Raw genomic sequence first — 15,312 nt, forward strand, 5'->3', positions numbered from 1 at the left:
TGATTTTTCCTCAGATCGGGGACCGTATGGGCTCATTGATGCAGTCCTTACTCGACTTATTCTATCCCCTTCATTGCAATGCCCTAGGGCCAAACCATTGCTTTACCACAATATCACCCACCCAAAGTGGGCATATCGGGGGAAAATTACAGTGTGTGGCTGCCCTAAGCCTTCTTTTCACTTTAACTAGCACTAAAGGGAGTTTTCACCTTTGCTTTAGTATGATTTGTTCGCCATTTTTTATTTGCATTCCAGGTGCGGATTCCAGTTTGGAATTTCAGCAGCTTTCTGGTTGCTAGGGTCCAAATTATTATAGCAACCAGGGAGTGGTTTAAATAAGAGACAGGAATACTAATAGGAGAGAGCCTGAATTAGAAAGATAATAAAAAGTAGCAATAACAATAAAATTGTAGCCTCGCAAAACAATAGTTTTTTTTTGGCTGCGGAGGTCAGTGACCCCCATTTAAAAGTTGGAAACGGCCAGAAAAGGAAGGCAAATAATTCAAAAACTATAAAAAAATTAAAAAAGAAGACCAATTGAAAAGATGGAATTGGCTATTCTATAACATACTAAAAGTTAACATAAAGGTGAACCCTCAAATGAGCCACAGGCATCTCCAAGCGGCAGTGCAGGGAATGGTAAAGAGCCTTTCAGATAAAGGGTAACTAATCCTGCCTGATTGTGATGGACAGTGGTTGAGGGTTTTTGATCCCTTTTTGTTTATGTTGTTCGGGCCAGTTAATTCAACGAGCAAAACTCAGTGGAAGTCTATGGGAAAATTTGGTACAGAATTAGAAAGTTTTTCTCATTGCATGAAGGGTGAATCTCCTTCGTTAATAGAAATAACTCTACGGAGGAAACAGGATATTTAAAAGGGATAATGATAAGCCCCCGGTATTGGGGGGTCATTTATTAACACCAATCAACTTGGCAGTAACCCATGGCAACCAATCGAATTGTTGCATTTGCTGTTCTACCTACAGCTGGCTGAAGGAAGCCAATCATCGACTGGTTGCTCTGGGTTACTGCCCAGATGCAAAATAGCACAATGTTGATAAATGAGCCCCATAATAGCGTGTATAATCAGGTGAATGACATTAAGGGGCAGATTTATCAAAATGCGAGCTTAATACATAAAAACTTAATCAAGTTCTATTCATTCCTATGGGAGTTTTAGAAGCCTACCGGTATTTATCAAATGGTGAGTTATAACTTTCACTGACTGATAAATACCTAAAGAGATCTGGTAAATGAAAGGGGCAACACCTTGATATGCACCCTGGATCATCTTGGGGTATAGTTTGGCATCAATCACAAGGCATCGGTGGAGGAGTAGGGGCTCCTGGCACTTCTATGTAGGATGAATTTCCAAGGGTTACATTTTGCCCCCCTGAATGTGCAGATTGCAGCAGAGGAACCCCATTCTAATGGCAAATAATACCATGCACAATAACACAATCCCCACTATTTTCTTAGGAATATTTTTTTTTCAGTGAAGGGGATAATAAGGACCATGTGCTGTTAATAATCTCTGCATAATGCTGAGCAGGTATGCCTATTGGCTGCCACCTGTCTGGTATATTGTATATTTAATGATACCCAAAGGCAATGTTATTACTAAGGGTGAAGGCTGCCAGATATAGGAAGGCTGAGATAAATTTCCAGAAGAGCAGGCAACTCGAGCTGCTCTAGTAACCCATAGCAACCAGCAGACAGGCATATTAGTTAAAACTAAAACTTTTATATGGTTGCTATGAGTTACTAGACCTAATGCAAATGTTATGGCTTTTGCTACTTTACCCCCATAGCAACATCTATTCCTGTCATTTATAAACATTGGTCTCCGACATCATGTTTTATTCTTTTTGGATATCTACAAGTGGATAATATTAATATATATTTCTTGTTTGTTTGTAAGGTTACAGTGCGGTGGCCTTTGATGGTACTCCAAGCTACGGCCATACGTCCTCTCATCATACGGCACAGTTTACAAACCACTCCTTCAAGCATGAAGACCCCATGGGCCAACAGACCTCTCTAGGTAATTGCTGTTTTGTTATTCAGTTCCTCTACCCCAGCAGTGATATCTACAGATAATAGCTTGTATGAGTTTTGCAACACACTATGGTGGTCTCCTCCCCATTCTCCTGTCTCTTCCCTCCTACATTCCTCCTATTTTCTTCCTTTCTTCCCTAACTATTGCCTCTTGTCTTTCCCTCCCTCCTCTCTCTATTCCTACCTCTTATTCTTTGTTGTTCCCTCCTTTGTACCTTCTTTCCGATTCAATTACATCCATCTTTTCCCCCTCATCTCCCTTACTGCCTTCCCTTGCAACTTCCCAGCTCCCTTCACTTTTCCTATTATCCTTACTTTATTTCTTTTGTGCCTCCATTACTCCAACCTTACTTCTTTTCTGCTTTCTCTCTGTCAGTGTGTCTCCCCCATCTTCCTTTTTTCTTCTCCCTCCATTGAACCTCCAACCCCTGCCTTTACAGCCTTCCATCACCCCCTTCCTTTTTCTTTCTTTCCTATGATTCTTATATTTTGAAGTGTCCTCCTTAGATGTCCATTCTTTTCTGTTTCCTACCTATCTACCTGCATGTCTCCATCCCTTCCATCTTCCCTCCTTTCTTTATCTCCCTTTATTCAACTTCCACCCTCTTTGCCACACATCCATTGTCCTTTTTCAGTTCCTACCTTCCCTTTCTTCCTTTCCTATATTTCTCATTTAATCCTTTGAGGTCCTCCCTTTAGATGTCCCAAATCCCACTTATTTGTATGCCTTACAACATAACAAGGGTGAAAGTAAATGTTGTCCCCCCTTCCCCCTCCCTCTGTATAATGAATGGCTCTGGCTCTGCACTTCTTTCCTATGTCTTAGAGAGATTCCCTTCCTAGAACATCAACTCATCAGCCAAAGATGTTTATTAAATTTAGATAGTTCTTATTATTAAATGAAGATTTTCTGATAAGTCTCCTATAGAGTAAGACTGATGTTGATTAAATATGAGCATTTCTAAAATCCCATTTGCAATTTCAGGCCCACAAATACACAGTCCATAAATCACTTGCTAAGGGCCTGGTCCCAGTCTGTAAGGGTCTGTGAAATCTCTGCCTTAGACAGAAGGGGAAATTGACGATGACGATGAGTGAGCAAAGGGGGGTGAGACAGTTTGTTAATGTGATGTTCTATTCCTACAGGGGAGCAGCAGTATTCCGTTCCCCCCCCAGTGTATGGCTGTCACACCCCTACTGACAGTTGTACTGGGAGCCAAGCACTTCTCCTCAGAACTCCGTATAACAGGTAAGAAGTCAAACACGCACATTTGCCTCTTTGTATATTGCAAAGGATTAAAGCTGGATATAGGGAACATTATTGTATTTATTAAATGCAGGGTAAGTTCTCACTTATAAACACACTCAGCCTAACTGGCCAATATAGGCCCTCATCCAACACCCATATAATTACCTATAAATATCATAGTAATTAGGCACCTATTTACAAATGGCAATAATAGGAAAATTATGTTATTTGGAAAGTTTTAAATACTTAAAAAAAAGTTTGAACAGATAACTTTAAACAAAATGTTCGTTTTATATTCTCTGGACCTAACAAAGCCTATGAGTCCAAGAAAAAAAAAATTAAATTAAAAAAACAAACCCTAGTAACTATAATATGCTAAGTAAATTCTACATTTCATTTTGTGTATTTTTCTTAAATAAAATTCCTTTTCTATTCTGGACCTTTTGTGTTTCTCCTTACGTTTGTATTATTATTATTAACATTTATTTATAAAGCACCAACATATCCCGCAGCGCTGTACAATAAGTGGGTTTCATACATTGGACATACAGAGTAACATATAAAGCAATCAGTAACCGATACAAGAGGTGAAGAGAGCCCTGCCCAAAAGAGCTTACAATCTACGTTTGTAGTTCTTAGATAGCAGCTGTAATTCCTTAATGGAGAGAGGAAATATTAAAAATGACAAAAAAAAAATACAAAAATACAAAAAGTATTAGATTTAATTTTTAGTTTATAAACATGTTTAAGGTAAGAACCCTTATTCTTTGTCCTTCCACCTCCAGGGCTTAAAGTGGTGTCTGGTTGCTAGGGTCAATGACACTGGCAACTAGAAATCAAATTGACTATGAAGTTAGATTTATTTTTAAAGTTGAAATGATCCGAATTGCATTAATTAGTAGAGGAAATAGTATTGATATATCTTTTATTTCAGCGACCCCCTTCCCCACTCACCTTCCTTTATAAAATGGATATCAATTGAAAATTAAAGTCACTGATAAATCACTAGAAAAAGTCACAAGAGGGTGAAACTTTGCAGAAATTTTGGCATAATCATTGGAGTCAGTGCAGGGAGAAGAGCAAGATTCAAGAGCAAAATTATGTTTTATTAATCCGTGTAGAGTACAGTGCACTATTGTGCTCTCTGGCACAGATTTCTGATTATTTTGCTCATTTCTATTTGTCAGTTGTTCTTTTGAAGCCAAGGTGCAATAAATAGGATCCAGCCAGGGTCGGACTGGGGGTTGCAGGGCCCACCGGGTGCCCCCACCAGGCGCATCCCCAACAGGGGCTCCCACTGCTCCCCCCTAACCCCCCACCACCCGCCCAACATCCTCCACTCCGGGGGAGCAGTAACAGGGATTGGGTCGGTATCCTGGTGGCCCAGTCCGACCCTTGTTCCAGCCCAATACTTGCCTTCAGAACTTGCAGGAAACACACTTATAGATGTTTATGTAATAACAGTCACTAAATTTGCCCAGGGGCAGTAACCCATAGCAACCAATCAGCAGGTAGCATTTACTGGTCACCTGTTTAAAAACAAACATCTTATTGGTTGCTGTGGGTTACTGCTTCTGGGATAGGGTGCAATGTCACAGCGATAGCCATAATAAACATGCACAATACAAACACACTGATACTAAATTTAGAATTTATTTTAGAACTATATATATATATATATAAAGACTGATAAAAAATGTTTACACACAATCAGCACATAATAGATCAATGGCTCTTCTTATTTTGAAATAATAATTTCAGACCCTGATCTCCAGGGCTCAGAAAATATTATTATATTTCTTTCATTAGATTTTGTGCAGTGAGCGGTTCCAGCTATCAGTGAACTTGGCCGAGCTCCTCTATCAGCCTGATAAGGCCTGTCTGGTAACTGGTACACAGCGCTCCACTTATAGCATGGGGAAGCCATAACTCATATACAAGCCCCCCTTTCTTAAAGAATTACATTTTTTTAACAATTATTAATGTATTCTCCACCGAAATGAGGTAATTTCCTTAACCTCGCTGTGTAAAACATGGCTGACGTCAAAGGAAAGAGTTAAAGTAGGGGGAGGTCAGCCTTCCTGTTGGATGGTAATCCATATGATAGCTCCAGCGGCACAAATGGAGCTAAAAGGATTAATGGCCGGGCACTCAGTGTAAATTCCTTGCACAACTTTCAATTACACAGGAATTTTGAAATGTAAGCGAAATATATAGGGAATTCTGCACGGGGTGAAAAATGCATTGTGAATACTTGTGCCCCTCCCCCATGATCTGCAGTAGGAACATATACACTGAACTGGGTTATTGTGGGAAAATTTGATTCTATTTTAATGCAGGGTCATTGGATATTTTTTTTCATGTTATTATTGGTACATGCCTGGTCTGATTCTATGGGGTTCTATAGGCAGAAATGAAAAAAGGTTGCTTCAAGGAAAACTATACCTTCAGTTTATATTATATTCAGTGGCCTATTAAATAATCTTACTGGAATACTGGAACATATACCAGTAAATATTGCCCTTTTACATTTTTTCCCTTGAGCCGCCATTTTGTGATGGGCTGTGTGCTCCCTCAGAGATCAGCTGACAGGAAATAATGCAGCTCTAACTGTAACAGGAAGTAGTGTGGGAGCAAAAGGCAGAACTCTGCCCATTCATTGGCTGATGGGGCCTAGCATGTATGTGTGCCCTTGGTTTGTTTGTGTGCACTGTGTATTCTATGATCCCTGGGGGCGACCGTTAGTACCTAAAATGGCAGTTTTCTATTTAGGATTACCCAGTGGCACATACCACTAATAAAGTATATTTTTATGAAAATGCTTTATTTAGATTTACATATGACCTACATTGTTCTGGGGTATAGTTTTCCCTTAAGCCGGTCATACATGGACACATCTGCATGCAGTGGGACAAGTCAGGCTGATATACATTGTATGACCCATAGGCCAACTACCAGGCCTTGTGGAGACCTAACAGGAGAGGACTGCATCTATTTCTCAGTGCAGTCCTTGCCCAATATGATTAATTTCAACTTAACAGATGAGTATTTTGGGCCCCGTACAATTTTGGGCCCCGTACATGGGCCAATAAACAGAAGTGACCAAGTCATAAGACCAATGTCGGGTCATCCATGGGCAGCTTTATTTGCTAAAGCATATATGTCAAACACAAGACCAAATCCGGCCCCCCTGGCTGTTTTATGTGGCCCTTGGTGACTCTGTCTGACCATCCAGCCTGATCAATTTCCATTTTCCTCACATAGTAACTAAGACTAAGGGGTATTTTTATCATGCTGTGTAAAAAGTGGAGTGAAGCATTACCAGTAATGTTGCCCAAGGCATCCAATCAGTAATCAGATTTCAATAGTAGCAAAGCATCTATTGGCTGCTATGAGCAACATCACCAGTAATGTCTTACTCCACTTTTTACACATTGTGATAAATATACCCCTTAGTATCTTACTAAGTATATTTATAAAAAATTCGGCCCGCGACTTAGCCTGTGTTTTAGATTTCGGCCCCCTTATGTGATTGAGTTTGACACCCCTGTGCTAAAGGGAATAACTCCATAGACATTAGTATTTAAATGAATGTGTTGGTTTTACAGAGTCTCAATGAGACTTCCATGAAAGAATCCTGTGTATCACTGATTTCGCTCATTTTTTATATTGTTGTATCATATTGTGTGGTTGAGGTTTAGATAAGATATACTAAATCTCTTAATAGATTTTTTTCCTGTAAATTCTGGTACTAAATGGGGTGTGGTACAGTGAATAAGATACTCCGACACCATTTTGGGTTTGATGGTAAATGCAGGGCATCAAGAGAGGACTTCATCAATCATCCAATGTGGTCCTCATCCAATGGGAAGTGCAAACCTGCCTGATTGATATCTGCCCAATTTTCCAGCCAGATATTGGTTGTACAGGTCTGTCGGCGGGGCCCTATACATGGGCCAATAAGCTGCTGACTCTGTCTGGAAGAACCAAGATGCAAGCTTGTATCAGCCCAAGTATAGTCACCTAAGATTGTACTCTCTTTAGAGCAGGGGGGTGGGGTCACCATTGTGTAGATTGTAAGCTCTGTTGATCAGCGATAAGCATTTGTGTGTAACTTGTAATGTTGGAGTATATATATATATAAGGAGTATATATATAAGGAAGCCCCTGCCTCCCTGCAATTAAAGTGTACTTGTGTTATCATTTCCCCTTCAGCTGACAGTCAGTAAATCTGTTCTAGTGTCCCCTTTGGCAGTGAAAAGGTTATCCAGCATGTAATGTGAGTCACGCTGCTGAATGGGGGAGTCTCAGTGTAGATTAAAGCTGCAACCACTGCAGGGTCAAGCACCATCATCTTTTCTCTTTAGGCCAAAACAAACTCTGGATGATCTACGACTCTGTTCCTTTAAAGTTCCTCTTTGCTAAAAGTCCTTTTTTTCCTTTCATACGACTCCAAAACACATCAATCCCGATCTGTATAGCAGAAAGAGAGGTAAAAACAGAAATATACTCGCACAGCTTTGATATCTCTGATTGTACTCAACTTGGCGCTGAATGGTCAACGAAGCGGCTAAAATAAAAATGGCTGAAAATATAATACGATAGAATTAGAGAACTTGGCAAAAGACAATTCCTTTGTAAAATGTTAATAAAAGCGTTGGCTGGGGGTTGGACTGGCCAGTCGGAATTCCGGGGAATATCCAGATCGACCCCAGTAACAATGGACCTTCTACTCTTGGACCTATCGCCCTGATAGCCACATGGTTGGGCAAAACTACATTTAAGGTCCCCGGTAGCTCATACACATTAGAATCTGTATTAGTATTAGTATTGGTGCCACTGAAAGCTAAGGGTGTCACTGTACCACTGAGTGCAGGGAGTCACTGTGCAATTTAAAGCTGCATTGTGGTGCCATGAAATGCCATTCAATGTTTTGGGTCTCTTTGCCGTTTCTTGCTGTATAACTGTATAACTTTGGTGCTGGTAATTTCTTTGCTATATAATACTGAGCAGGGTCTGCCTGGGGTGTGCAAGGCTCACTGGGATCGCTACCCCACGGGTCCCCACACCCCCTCAGTGGACCTTATACTTACTTTTGCCTAGATTGGCAAAAGAAAGGCAACCAGGAGGAGGGCAGGCAGGAATCAGGTCTGGGCTGGCAGGGCCCACCAGGTTTTTTCCAGTGTCCCAATGGCCCAGTCCGATCCTGATACTGAGAGTCATTGTGCCATTTAATTCTGTGATTAACTATGTCATTAAATGCTGAGAGTCACTGTACTTGTTCTACAAGACCCAATTGTAGGTTGTACCTTTGTGCTGCTCCTATGGGCTCTCCACTTGTACTGCTACTGCTACTGCACATTGATCTATCACAATTACACTTGGTATAAACCTATAAATGTGTTATTTGGTATCCCTGATATATTTGCTACCAAGAATTTGTATCATTTAATGCATTTGTTGTGTCATTCAGATGTGGCAATAGCATATATAATTGTGACTAGTGGCACTGTTTCTCTTGTTGTTCCCTGTGTGACACAGTGTTGGCTGCATGAGTTTATTGTATGACATTTTTAGGACAGGACCAGGCCCCAAGTGTTTGTTTTCATCCCAAGGGTAAAAACCTCCCTCCAACCCCAGGTCCCTTCTTCCTTAACTCTGGCCCCATATTGCTTGTTTACACTTCAATAAGGATGAAATATCCCATATACAAATAATAATATCCCCCCTCTCTTTCTCTCTCTCTTCCATCTCTAAGCATTTCCAGACTTAATCTTAATACTACTAGTTTCCTAGGGAGGTCAACAGTACAGTGTCAGACAGACTGAAGAAACTGTTGATTCTTTAAAAAAAAGTTTATAGTTTGTACAAAATATTTGATTTTCAGTCATTTTTAGCGGGATATTGAGCATAAGGGTGACCACATAGTGCACCACAAAATTAGCCATAAGAGAAGTCTATTCACTTGTATAAAGATTTGGGGGTTCCCTTTGGAGAATTTTGTGCTGCATTGTTTGTCACCATTTGTTGAATAGGCCCCCATATTGAAGTATATAGGGAATAAAGTACCCTAATTGTAAATTATAAGGATATTATAAGTCACCAAAGAGATCCATGGCCATATAAAAGCAGAAGGCTGAAGGCCAAGTTATACAGGTCATGGAACTGCAAGGTTACTTCTAATGTCCTCATAATTAACAAGAGGGAGTACTTTATTCATTATAATACAAGTTTCAGTGAGTCATGTGACAGAAATCACTAAGCACCAATTATAACCAATGACATCACTAAGCACTGATTATAACCGAAGACATCACTAAGAACCACTATCCTTGTGGCTCACACAAGCATGAAAAAGTTATTTGGGGCTGCCAAATAAGAACTGTGATTGGCTATTTGGTAGCCCCAAAGTCAGAAATGTAAAAATGGGCACCTACGTTGTGGCCACTGGGAGCAACATCAAAGGGGGTGATTGAGCAACATGTTGCCCCACTGGTTGGGAATCACTGTCCTAGAGTGTTGGTCATGCTTCTCCTTCTTACTGACCTATTTCAACAGTACAACATCAGCCCAATAATTGAGTTGAAAGGGGAAGAGAACACAAGTTTGACAGAAAAAGAGAAAATAAAAGGGACTAAATGAAAAAGAAGAACAGAAAGCAGCAATATAGAGAGCCCTGAGAAGATGGAACCCCTCTAAATAAATGAGAGTTTTAGAGAACAAGGTATTTAAAATAAACAAGTAATATTTCCCCGTAAAACAAACCAGTCATATTAGTCACTTTCTAATATCTAAAAGCTCACATTGTCCTGTCATGAACCATCCCTCACTTACTGTGTTAGCAAAAGGTCAAAGCATTGGAATCCAGAAGGCTCTTAATTCACAGGCTATACGAGCCATCGGGGACCTCTCAGACATTGCGCTGATTTACTGTGTGATTTTTGACAAAGTTCAGTCCCCCAGACATTTAGTAAAAGCCCCTCAAGTTTCTTACTGTCTGGGAACCCCCTAGTTAGGCTCTGTCTATTTAGTATGGTGAAGATATATGCCTGACGTCTCTTACTTCTATGTTCTAGGCTTTATTTTCTTCTCTGAACATTGATACCTAGCAGGCCAGACATTAAGCACAGGAGCCATTGTAGATTTATTGTCCATCTGTATCAGTGAGGGTTGTACTGACTGCAGCTCTGCCTTTGTACTTCCATCTTCTGTATATTTGGCTAGTTCTAACCTTGATGATGGTAGGCCTTGGCCCTGGTTGCTATACCATAACCTCTATTCCCTGATTGTAGAGGCAAAAAATGAAAGTATTATGGATTGCACATCTATATATGGGTATCATAACCCTAAGGGAATTATGTATGGCACTGCAGGAAAGCCTATGGAAGGGGGTAAAGAAGACTGAGGGGGGAAGAAATGAGCCCCATGTTATCATACAAACACATATTAATGCCTTCATTATAACCAAGGAGAACAAAGCAGACAAACAAAGAAGGAAGGAAGGAAGGAAGGAAGGAAGGGGGAAAGCAGTGCAGCTTTTGTTATGAGGCAGGTAGCATAAAGTGGTGTTTTCTCATGGTGGATAGAAGCCATCCCTGATAATGTTATAAGCCAAATTTCACATTTTTAAGTAAAAAATGGGTGAGGTGGAGTGCCATTGGTTCTGCTGCCTCAGATGGCACAAAGGCCAGGGGTGCCCCTGGATAATTATTTATTTATCACTTACTATGCCATTAGACAAATGCATGGACTTCTCATCTACATTTGAAGAATAGGAGTTTGTAGTAAAAATGAGGGATGATGAAAAAATTGTCAGTAAGGTTAATGTTCAAGCTGCACTTCTAGGAACATCTAGCAAAGGAAATAATGTAGAGCTCACCCTTATTGGTGTTCAGGCTGTCCCTCCCATCCACCGCTTTAGGCTGCCTTGGTGACCAGCCCCACAGTTTGGAAAGTAATGCTGTAATATTTGGGAAATGAGTGGATCAACACATCAGGGGTCATTTACAAACTCAAGTGCTAAGCGAGATTTTGGATGAAAATCACAATTTTTTTAGCCATAATGTAGCATTTTTGCAATTCCAGAGTAGTTAAGGCCAAGCTCTGAGATGAGTGAGTCACGTACGGGCTCAAGTCTGCTCCACCTATTGCAACAGCCTACTGTGGGAACCCCAGATCTACTGCCAGGTAAATGGGGGCAGTGGTTTCAGGGTTCCTCCAATAAGCACCATTCTTCAGAAGACACAGGTTGGCTTATTGGGAGTTATGCTAAAGTGCAGAGGCCCTTACCAAATTCAATCAATACGTGCTGTCCACTGTGTCCATTTTAGACCAGCCGCACTTGCTGGTAAATAAATCTCTGTTGGCACAATGATTTGGGTGTCTACTCATTTTAATTAACTGAATCCATGGAAACCAATATTCATGCCCAGAGGTACCTCTCAAGCTTCTAGGCCCCGTGCCTTGGCATTAAGTGCTCTGGATATAGTGTTCCCCTTTATGAAAAATGAAAATCTGATTGTAGGAGAAGGAAAAAGTCTAATAAAAACATCCCGTACCCAAGTGAATATACGCAGGATAGAGTTCAGAATACTAAGTCAAACAAACATGGATACGTCTGCTGCTCTCCAGTCAAAACATGTTTATGAAGTCACGGCTATGCGCTGCTGCTGCTGCTCCACATCAGTGTTTATGTTTAGAGATAACTTTTGTCAGGTTGCGACTTCATCAGGCGATGGGGTTCCTGCCTCTGGCAGCTCTGACTGTCACGTTGGGTGTGCCAAATCCATAGCTAAACTAAAGGACAAGCAAAACCTTCACTTGCAGAGATTCATTTCATAGGCGTAGAGTTATATTGTTCTATAGGATGTAGTATTACTGTATGTAGGGTGCAGTATGTTATTTAAGATATATAGTGAATAATGTACCCCCTATTATAAAATATAAGGATATAAGGAGCTCCATGATCATATAAAGGTCATACAGGTCGTGAAATTCTGACGTGCCTTTTAATATCCTCATATTTTACAACAGGGGGTACAATTTTTATTATAATACACAAGTTTCAGTGAGTCATGTTACTAGTTATGGCCCTTGTGTATTGTATTGTTTAATAGGATGTAGTAATATGTTGGGTGTAGTATGGTATATAGGATATATAGTGAATAATGTACCCCCTATTGTAAAATACAAGGATATTATAAGATATGAAAAGTCACCAAGGAATTCTGTGATCATATAAAGACACAAGGCTGGAACTCTGATGTGACTTTTAATATTCTTATATTTTATAGCAGGGGGTACATTATTTATTATAATACGCAAGTCTCAGTGAGTCATGTGACAGACTTAATTATATCACTAAGCACTGTTTATAACTGATGATCACTAGCACTGCTTATAAGGAAATAATTTACAGGATATTTGCAGCTCTTGTGTAATATATAGTTATAGCACAGACTAACTATTATCCACATGTAACCAGAGTTATCCCAAAGGGGTATCTAACCCTGATGGGAGGGGGAGCGCTGGCACCCCCAGTTATTGGTGTATGAGAACTGGGAGCAATTTGTAAGTGGAGCTTTGGGAGAATCAATATATGAACTATGAGGTCTCAGCTCTAATGTGCAGAAATATAAATTGCCGCACGTCGGCTTCCCCTTTGCCAGGAGCATAAATGTTTCCAGCTGACTCTAAAGGATAAATAAAGCCCCATAAAGAATGCAGGTAAAGTAAACTGGATTGAGTTAAGTTTATTCTGAATAAATATGGAGCGGCTCTGGTTTATCCCTGGCACCCCGATGCCCCCCTGAGCTTAATGAAACGGGTAACTTGGCGGTGCCTGATTTATAACACAAAGGTAACGGTTTCTAGCAAAGAAAACAATGGGCCTGTGATACAGTGAGATTAATGGAGGATCTCTGAAAGGAGCTCGGAATTAAGGAAAAACAGGGCAAGTTAAAAATGACGTGTCAACAAAGAGATTTACAGAGAAACTCCTGCTGGAAGTGTCCTGGAATGGTATTTCTAATAAAAAAAAAAAGAATTTTGGTCCTGAAGGAATTAATTACACAAGCGTTACAGCAAGAATGTGTGGAATTGCTGGGAGCAGTGGCACGGCCCAGCACGGGGCGCAGAGACAGCCCTACATAGGTGCATCTGGGGAACAGCGGGGCAATAGCGGCCATACTGTATGTACAATACTAACTGCTCACACATACAGAGATCATTCTATAGCAGCTCTGGGCTACAAGCAGTAAAGCATGCTGGGAGCAGTGGCACGGCCCAGCACGGGGTGCAGAGACAGCCCTACATAGGTGCATCTGGGGAACAGCGGGGCAATAGCGGCCATACTGTACATACAATACTAACTGCTCACTCATACAGAGATGGTTCTATAGCAGCTCTGGGCTACAAGCAGTAAAGCATGCTGGGAGCTGTAGTCCAACAACATCAGCATTGTATTCTTAAAACTAGGGATGCACCGATGGTTAGGGATTCGGGCTGAATCCAAGCTTTTTTTAAAAGATTTGGTTTTGGCCGAACTGAATCTGAATCCTAATTAGCATGTGGAAATGGTTAAATGGTTGGGGGGATTTTTAACCCCTTCCGATCCGGTTCGGGATTCAGATTCGGGTAAAAAAAAAGTGGGTGTGGGTTCGGTGCATCCCTACTTAAAACTGCCCAATGAAATTCGACTCCAGCTCTCATGGGCCAGCGGTATAACAATAAAATCCTAAAAAATCCTCCAATGAGAATCTCTCCTGATTGTTATCAGGTGCCCCCGCGGGCGCATCCCCTAACCCCTCCCCCATAGGGTCCCCCACCCGAAGTCCTCCCCTGAGCGTGCATAAGTTTAACACGTCACGGTAGGAACAGTCGGACGGGGGGCACCAGCAAGGGTCGAGTCTGGGCCGCCAGGGCCCCCGGGATTTTTCCCGGCGGCCCAGTCCGAGCCTGAATCCCAGCATACTTTCACAAATTATGAAAGTAAAGGCATGCTGGGAGCTGTAGTGCGTAATAAATCTTTTCCCCCGCTCGCCGAGGCCCACGGCTGCATTAATATGCAAAATAATGCTCCAATTACAATCCCACCTGAACTATGTAAATCTGAACGCCCTTTGTGGAGCAACTGGAGTTGGAAGTTTTGAGGTGATCGTAGTTGGAGAGAAAAGGAGGGATCAGAAAGCAAAAGGGGGTGGAGCTTCCCACTAGACAAGGAAGTCAGTAAAAGAGCTTTAGTCAAACTGGCTGTAATAGAGAAACTAAATACATTTGGATGCAGGGAGAAAGGTATGTTATTCTGGGGGCTGTACAGAGTATGTTTATTTATTCTTTAAAAAGGCCCTATACTAGAGAGACGATTTATTGATGTTGGAATTCAAAATGTACACGTTTTTTTAAATCGAGTTTTTCTCATTTTGCCCCTGATGAAATTACTGCTTAGTGAGTGAGATTGGACCTTTAGATTGTAAGCTCCGCTGGGGCAGGGACTGAGGGAAATGATGTATAATCTCTGCGGAATTGGTCACCTTTAGATTAACTGTTTGACAATTTGCAATTGGTCTTTATTTTATATGTTGTTAGCTTTTTGTTTAGCTGCTCTCCATTTCTGCATCTTTCTGGTTGCTAGGATCTTGGTTTCCCTAGCAACCAGGCAGTGGTTTGAATAAGAGACTGGACTACGTCCCTCTATATAGGTATAGTCAGTGACTCCCATTAGAGAGCTAGAAAGAGGTAGAAGAGGAAGGCAAATAACTCAAAAACTATAATGAAGACCAATTGCAAAACTGCTAGTAATAGGACATTGTATAACAAACTAAAAGTTAACTTAAAGGTGAAGCACCCCATTAAAACAGGATTCAGTTTTCTCTTGACTTTTTTATTCCTAATAAGCCCCCAAATGCTAAATGTGGTGCTTTTTCCCTTGTGTCCCCCTCAGTTTTTGCCCAATAACAATGTGTGTTTGTGTTCTGCATAAGGGAAAATAGAGTGAAGGTTTCTTAAG

The 15,312-nt window shown here is 40.9% G+C and overlaps 1 protein-coding gene across 4 annotated transcripts in view; it reads left to right on the forward strand.

Moving 5' to 3' along the window:
* The window catches only part of wt1 (WT1 transcription factor), a 39,839-nt gene that overhangs the window by 8,096 nt on the left and 16,431 nt on the right, over positions 1-15,312 (forward strand). For 3 of the 4 annotated variants that reach the window (NM_001142153.1, XM_031899917.1, XM_031899918.1), the window contains 2 exon segments: positions 1,920-2,042; positions 3,203-3,305. In NM_001142153.1, coding sequence (NP_001135625.1) covers positions 1,920-2,042; positions 3,203-3,305 — 226 coding nt within the window. 4 annotated transcript variants of the gene reach the window in all.

Source organism: Xenopus tropicalis, chromosome 4 (genome assembly GCF_000004195.4).
Source record: "Xenopus tropicalis strain Nigerian chromosome 4, UCB_Xtro_10.0, whole genome shotgun sequence".
NCBI classification, from domain to species: Eukaryota; Metazoa; Chordata; class Amphibia; order Anura; family Pipidae; genus Xenopus; species Xenopus tropicalis.